This window comes from Cynara cardunculus (genome assembly GCF_001531365.2).
Source record: "Cynara cardunculus var. scolymus isolate 2C chromosome LG 8, CcrdV1, whole genome shotgun sequence".
Classification (NCBI taxonomy): Eukaryota; Viridiplantae; Streptophyta; class Magnoliopsida; order Asterales; family Asteraceae; genus Cynara; species Cynara cardunculus.
This window is the reverse complement of record NC_037535.1, coordinates 13,676,582-13,684,644: the sequence shown is the minus strand read 5'-3', so window position 1 is coordinate 13,684,644 and position 8,063 is coordinate 13,676,582. Positions and strand designations below refer to the sequence as shown.

At 33.3% G+C, this 8,063-nt stretch overlaps 1 protein-coding gene across 1 annotated transcript; it reads left to right on the top strand.

The window, feature by feature from the left end:
- The first annotated feature begins 236 nt into the window (after positions 1–236).
- Positions 237–6,138, top strand: LOC112517153. The gene is made up of 7 exons (XM_025124499.1): positions 237–523; positions 747–786; positions 1,225–1,295; positions 2,198–2,292; positions 4,967–5,034; positions 5,122–5,232; positions 5,810–6,138. Exons 1-7 carry the CDS (start codon positions 301–303, stop codon positions 5,940–5,942), a joined length of 741 nt encoding a protein of 246 aa, XP_024980267.1. The 5' UTR covers positions 237–300; the 3' UTR covers positions 5,943–6,138.
- Positions 6,139–8,063: the final 1,925 nt, after the last annotated feature.

Below are 8,063 nucleotides of genomic sequence, written 5' to 3'. Positions count from 1 at the left end.
AATTGTCTAATGATTTATTTAACATTTTTAAATTGTCTAAGAACTTATTTGTTTTAAAAAATTGTCCAAAAAGTTATTTAACATGTTTTATAATATCCAAAAACTTATTTGTTTCAAAAAATTATCCAATACCTTAATTTTTCCAAACACTAAAGTCTATTTTTCTTATTTTTTATTTTATTTTTATTTTTTTTGAGTTTTCCGTTTTTCATATTCTAAAATAGAAAAAATGTTTTAAGGAAGATAGGGGAGGAATAAGAGCCTCTCGAGAAGCTCTCAGGCGAAAAACGAGGGAACGAGATGGTGACGACCACCACCACCACCACCAGCACCACTACAGGCCCGTTTAGCACCAACCAGTTCAACTCAAGGATTATACGTCACAGTCTGCCGCAGCTAACATCGGAGAGAAAGTCGAGGACTTTTAGTTTGAGGTGCGCATTGTTCCCCCATGAAAGGCGGGAAAGCAGGCGGTTGGTCTCGATCTCCCTCGTCCTCTTCCATTGTGTCTCTATCTCTAGAGGTAAGCTCTATTTTTGTCTTCTGCTTTTAACCTGCGCACCGAAGTGCACATACGCCTAATCGTCTATGATCCATCAAGTAGCACGATAAATTATCTGAAATAAGAAAGGTTGATCATCAGGTGGCTTCTGAAAATTGACATTTTCAGTTCCGTATTCTTAGATTTTCTTAAAGTTGACTTGATGTTTTGAGTTGAGTGGTTTTGAGTTTGAATTTGGACGCAGATGCAATGGCAGGCAGCCCATTTGATAATTATGTGAAAAGGTAAATTCTGGACGATGATTTTAACATTCGTCAAATACCTTAACTCAATGGTGAATTATTTGTTTTTTTGGAACAAGAGAAATGCTTAATTAATTGAACTAATGGTTGTAATTATTCTGAATTGAATTGCAATTTACATAGTTGGCATAACACCTTCTCCCTCAATCATGAGTGTTTGATGTTTGAGCTATTGCAAACTTCAAATTCATCTCATTAAAAAGCAAACTTATCAAGTGTTTCATGTGGTTGTACAATACAATCCGAAGTGTTTGGGTTCTAACCCCCAAAAATAAGAAATTAATTTCGGGGTCTCTAGCCAAATGTAATGCTAATGCAAATTATGCAATGCATGATATTTGGGGATTTTGAAAATACCGTTTGAAATTGAGTCGGTGTGTTTGTTATTATTCATTTCCTTTTCTGAATTGTGTCAACTAGGAAAAAGCTTGAGCCATTGGAGGCTTATGTACCAGCTATTATCTTGACAGAGATGCAGATTACAGAATTGGGTAACCTTAGTTCCTCTACCTTCACCACTTTCGTACTTGAGTGATATTTCATCCATGGTTACACTTACAAGTAGAGAATATATTGACACTTTGATGGACCATACAGAATTGTCCTGACCATTCACCATATTGGTTTTTCATAGTAAAATTCAATTACTACCTCTGTCCCATTAAAGTGTATTTTTTTTTCCATTTTAGTCTTTCCATATGAATTGCAACATTTCTTTTTTCAGAAACCTTGCATGCTACAGTTACCCATTTTCCATTCTCCTCAATACAAACTATTATGGGTGTTGATCCTAGTCCATGATATTTCCCTTTTTTGTCACTCTGGAAGCGTATTTCGACAATTGATATACAATCAGATGCTTAAAATACGTAGGTTCAATTGTTGTGATTTTCATGATCCGGAGGAAGAAATTGTTTTGAGCAATCCTATATACTCCTTATATTTCCTGTTAAAGAACTTGTTTTGTCCTTTTCCTTTTTTTTTGGTCGTCTGGTGTACGAATTATTTTGAATCTAACATCATATGATGTATTTAATTGTCATGTTTGAATTGAATAATAAATACACAAACCAAAATTCTGTTGCTTTCTGTTGTTTGGGTGTACAAACTCTATCAGGATTGACCATCAGGTCACATACTAAATTACTTTTCACAATAACATAAATTTAAAAAAAGTACATCAATTTCTATTATTCAAGTGATTCACTTATACATGTCACGTGACAGTAGTCTTTCATGCACCTATGCTATGTTAAGATAATGTTGACCAATAACTACTTATCTTCTTAGTTTAATTTCCCATGTAAATGTTAAATGTTAGCATGATTTTGGATAATGTTGATTTTGAGTTGAGTGTTTTATATATGAAGCCTTCTTTTTGGATACTTGATAGGTAAAACACTGGAAGCTGACCAGCCTCAGTATGCTGCATGTCGGAGTCTGTTACGTGCTGGCCCAGCATCATCATTACGCATGAACATTCGAGCAGTAAGTCTACGCCTTTATGAATTTTCCTATTCATTTGGCCTTCTAGTTCTAAAGGACATGAAAGGATACAATAGCAAATGAATTAACATATGCTTGTTCTTAATGTGTGTGTTTCAACACAGACTTACCCTTAAGGATTAGATTGATCACTTTGTCCTGACAACACAGAATTCATAGAGGAAAAACCCTTGATGGGTATTGGCTACTGATTAAATTATATATACTTAAGGATACAGTAAGTTCGACAAATAAAGTTTATGGTTCAAAAATATTTTTGAACCTAAGAGATACAATTTATATGTACATAATCAAGGAGCTACAATTAGAAAACGATTGGAGATATGATTTCATACCACAAAAGATATGATATGAGCATAACCTTTCTGTTCAAATTGGTGCTCAGATGACACTCATGCACAACTTGGATGATTTGCTTACAAGATAAGTACTCCAAGCAAAAGACTCCATTTTCAACTTCTCTTCTGAGAACTGCTTATACCCCACCCCGAGGTAGGGTCGGCGGTATGATGTATGCAGACCTGATCTTGACCCCAAAAAGTAGAGCTCATGTTTACGTGAAGACCTCCCCTGTTTGTGAAAAGTGTGCGAAATAGAGAAAGGCATATAAGATAAATCTTGAAAAGCTAGTTTCACTTGTTTTATAGATATGTCCATTTCTAAAACCAAACCAAATGAACCACTAAGTTCCACTCCACCCCTGGTGATCCTGTTGTATTGAATCATGAACAATATCAATCATTAGGGTCAATTACTCTGAGCAATTTGCTACTAGTTCCATAGCCCTAAATTCAGCTTCAAAATTTCAAATTAGAGAGGGGAGGTTATTGTGGCTGAGGGTGTCCAATCTAGAGTAAAAACATTTTAGTTTCAATATATTCACGTTGAACTCTTGCAGATCTATTACCATCTCCTCTAGCTTCCTTTCTCATGTGAATCCATGATGACCTGTAAGCTATGAATCTTAGAACCACGAGATTTCAATCAAACAACCACGGAAAAATAACAACCTAATGGCTTGATAACAATCCAACGAGCAACCTTGACCCTTAGACTGTTGAATAAGCTTAAGAACCTTGGTATGAATTCTTGACCCTTAGTTATGGAAGAACTAAGAACCAGAGAATATGAAGAACTTCACAAACTTTGTTACAAGTTTGATATGTTCTATCAACACTAAAACTCCACAAGAGAGAGTAGCTCACAAATAAATTCAAGAATGAAATTCTTAATGATATCAAAATTCGTCCATAGTATATAGGACTCCTAAACTAGGGCTTTCCCATACAAAAGGAAACATTTAACGATGGAAACTTGAATACAAATGAAAGGAAACAACTCTAAGCATTGAAGGAAACTATAATATGGAATGTTTTTTCTATATCTTGCAAAATATACCTAATTTTAAGTAAATTTCGGAAGGAAGACAAGGAAGCAAGAATATTCATCAACTTGCAGCTTGAAATTGAGTCCATTGTTGCAATTAAAATAATATGTTGCTTCACTTGAAATTCTCTTTTTCCAAAATCACTTCTACACGTCTTCATCGATCATATCATTCCCTCCCTCTTCAAAAAGATGCATCCTGAATCTTTATCTGCAATAAATGCAAAAAGATTTTTCTTTGTATTCCACACTTTTTACTTTTTTTTGGCCGAAAGCTTTTTTTTGTTCGGCTATTTTTCTTATTTTTTCTTTCTTTTAAAGAACAAAGTAACACAAATGAATAACCAAACAAATAAAAATTTGAATTTCTCAAAGTGATCAAAACCCAATAATAGGAACCTCGTCACCTTGTGAATAGACCCACTATTAAATACTTGGAGTTTGATGCAAAGAAACTAAAAAAAAGACAATTAACTGAGAAGATGATTACTTGAGAGTTCAATAGTCACCAGTAAGAACCTTGCCAACTTGTGACAAAAACCATTACCAATATGTGATTCTTGATACCCAAGTTCTCAAGAATAAAAAAAAGAACGCTTATAATAATAAGATATGCAACCAATAACAGTGGCTCTTTTTTATTGCCAACAAAACTTATTTTAGAACTTCACTAATCCCAAAACTGAACTTTTTAAATTCCAAAAGTTTGAATTCTTTGTAACATCAAACAGACAAACCAAAAGAGGAAAAATAGAAGAGTAGATGAGAGAGATTATGATGAAAAGAATAAATCAAGATTTTACCTTGAGCTCTTATACCAAATGATGTGAATCCATGATGACCCGTAAGCTATGAAGTTTAGAACCACGAGATTTCATCGAACAAACACGGAAAAATAATAATGTAGTGACTTGATAACAATCCAACGAGCAACCTTGCCCCTTAAATTGAATAAGCTTAAGAACCTTGGTTTGAATTCTTGACCCTTAGTTATGGATGAACTAAGAACCAAAAAATATGAAGATCTCTACAAATTTTATTCACATATTGCAAGTAAAATTAGAGACCCCTCAAACTTCAATGGACATGTTTCTATTATGGGAGAGGAAGTGAGTGCAATTGATAATAGGAAATAAACGTACAAGCTAAATATATACCAACACACTAATTCTAACCAACCAACAACACTAACCACCACACTACTTTATGTGAATGAGAATGACTGTGTGTTTATATATGTGTTTTTTGTTTGTATGAAATGGATGAACAGGTAGCACAGTATGCAAACGAAGTTGGCAATGATAAAACTGCTTCCAATGATGTCGATCAATGTCTCAGGTACCACTTTCTCCTTAAAGTATAGTCATTTATGGTTCACCTGTACCATGAGAACTCTAACAACGCTAACGGATGTCTGCCTTGAAGAGCCTTGGAAGAACTTGATTCACTGTTACTACATGCATCAAGAAATCAGCCTGGAGCTTCAGTTAAATCAATGAAATCAAATATTGGTGTAGCTGTTAATGCATTAAACAGGTATGGTTTTGAAATATATGGACTTACAGATTATGCAACATCAGTTACTCTGTCCCTCCCAACATAAATGTCGACAGTGAAAAAGGAACACAATTTTAAATATTTGTAATCGTTACACTTTTTAATCAACCAAATGACAACTTTAAATGTGGACACTTAGGGGTTTGTTTACAGCCTCTTACTGGGTAAGAGATGGTCTTTACCAACAATTTTACTGTGCCAACAATCCTACCTGGTGAGGGTGCTGACTCTTGCTTGGTTAGCACTTTTCGGGTAAGGGACATTTATACTATGCTATTTTGGTGATCAGGTATCTTACCTTGTAACGTAAGTGAGAGTGGTGACTCTTACTTTGTTAGCGCTTATTGGGTAAGGGACATTAATACTATGTTATTTTGGTGACCAAGAATTTTACCCGATAAGTAAGGGCGGTGACTTTTACCCCCATTTTGTGCTGGTAAACAGTCCCTTATTTTGAGACAAACTAGAAATAGAAATATGGACACTGATTTCAGGACAGTGGAAATATTTTCCTTTTTTTGGAAACAAATATGCAAATCGCTCTTCTGTCATACAGCCTACTTCAGACAGTCCCCACCGATGTACTGGAAAAGTGCAAGGCTATAGCTGATGCATACAACGCTCCAGAAGAAGATTTTGCAGCGGAAAACTTGGATCCGAATTTGAAGCAGTTACAATCTATACTGTGATCAGGCAAGCTATATTCGGTATGTACAGTTCGTGATTACAGCCAGCCATAAGGATACCATATTGTTTTTTATATCTACTATTGCGATGAGGGTATCTGTATCTTCACACATGTTTTTTAATTACATAGTCAAAAAGATTTGTGGATGAATCACATGTTTAGATTTTCATAATCATATGAATTACATCTGTTCGTCCAACTCCGGCACTAACTTGCGTGGATAAGAAGATGAGAACAATAATAATTCGACATAAATGATGTAACTGATGTGTTTTATTAAAATACTAGAAGGGTACTCGTGCAATGTATCGATATACATATTGATTTCAGTGTTTCGTTTTATTTCTTTTTTATGTCAATATAATACGGTTGTATGTGGTTTTGAGAAAACGATAATGTTTTTATTTTATTTTTGAATAAAATATAAATTTGAAAATATCATAAAATCTTGAAAAAAATATATATCGATATCAGTATCAAATTAACTTTTTTAATAATTTTTATCTTTTGGTGTAATTTTCTTAATTCATTTTTTTAATTATAATTTAATTTAGGTTTAGTAACAAAAAATTTTAATTTAGGTTATAAAAATAATAACTAAGTATTCTGTTAGAAATCAATGATTATCTTAATTATATTTTAGATTTTTTATATTTAAAATGAGATGTTTATTCAATATTTGATTATGTTTATCTGCAATTAGTTACATGAATTCAAATATGGAGCTTTAATAAGTTGTACTTATTCACAAATTACTTGTAATCTTAAATTTTAAGTAATATGCATCAACAAACTGTACTTTGTGCATAAAATATAGCTTTTAAGAGTTTTGTCAAATGTTTTATAATATAGTATAGATAGAGTAAACTTCAATTTTGGTCCTTGAAGTTTAGTGAAAAGTCTAAAAGGGGGACTTGAACTTGAATTTTGGTAGGTCTAGAAAGAATCCTTGTGGTTTTCATTTTATCCTAAAAGTGGAACTTGGTCGTTGACTTTGTTTATTTTATTCGTTAGAGCAAGGGCATTTTAGTCTTTTCATTAAGATCTTTAATTTTCTTCTAAAAAGTAACATAATGTTTTATTTTATTATAAAATTTCTTTCTCAGTCTAATATTTGTTATTTTTTAAATGAAAACATAAAATAAAATTTTATGTTATTTTTTAAAGAGAAAATTAAAGAATTTGATAAAAAGACCAAAATGCCTTTCACTTTAACAGAGAAAATTAACAGAGTTAAGATTATGGACCACTTTCAGAGAAAAATGAAAACTACAAGGATAATTTCTAGACTTATCAAAGTTCAAGTCCCGCTTTCATACTTCCACTAAACCTTAAGGACCAAAATCAAAGTTTACTCTAGAATATAAGTAGGATATGGATAAATTTGTAAGGAAATGTTTGCAAATCTGAGACGTGGGGTAGATTTTTGCCATAAGAACCAAGATATTATCAAGAATGACAAAGAAAATGAAAACAATAAAATCAACAACAATTAGTTTTGTGTATGTTTTCTGGTCGAAACTCATTACCAAATGAAAACCCACAAGTTCCACCATTTGATTTGGTGGTTGTTCTCATATGTTCTTCAAAGGAAATATAATTTCCTAACGCTTAGGGGTGTAGCTTAGCTCGTTAAACCTTAAATTTGCTCCCTATTGATTATCAGTTCGAGTCTCTAGGTCATCGGGTGCCCTAGTCGTTAACTTTAGGGCTTTATCAGATCATTCGAGATGCATTATTACACATAAATTGGTCTGTACACTCATAACTGTAAAAAATAGTCTGAGAATTTTCATATTTGAAATGATACCACACCATTTTCATACTATTAGCTATTTCAATAATTTGTTTTTTATCTGTAAGGAGGACCACTCACCACTTATTGCCATCTGTGTAGTTGGTATTGGGTCATAACATCCGTTGGAGTTGCCTTCTTTCCGTTGGGGAATTTAGGGAATGGCTTGCCTGTGTGAATTGAATGGTAAAATCAAAGTGATAATTATGAGAGTTGTGTCCTTCTCTTGCGTAGGAGAGATCAGATGAACTACGCCGGAAGCTCGATAGTCACGATGAAGCTCTGAAATGATGTAGGAGGGCATGTTCGATTTAACAGAGGCAGTGG

Bases quoted from the DNA above. Each gene is read 5' to 3' on its own strand.
- LOC112517153 (XM_025124499.1), top strand. From the start codon at position 301: ATGGTGACGACCACCACCACCACCACCAGCACCACTACAGGCCCGTTT. The intron at 787-1,224 runs GTAAATTCTGGA...TGTGTCAACTAG, and splicing joins TTTGATAATTATGTGAAAAG to GAAAAAGCTTGAGCCATTGG. The intron at 5,233-5,809 runs GTATGGTTTTGA...TCTGTCATACAG, and splicing joins GCTGTTAATGCATTAAACAG to CCTACTTCAGACAGTCCCCA.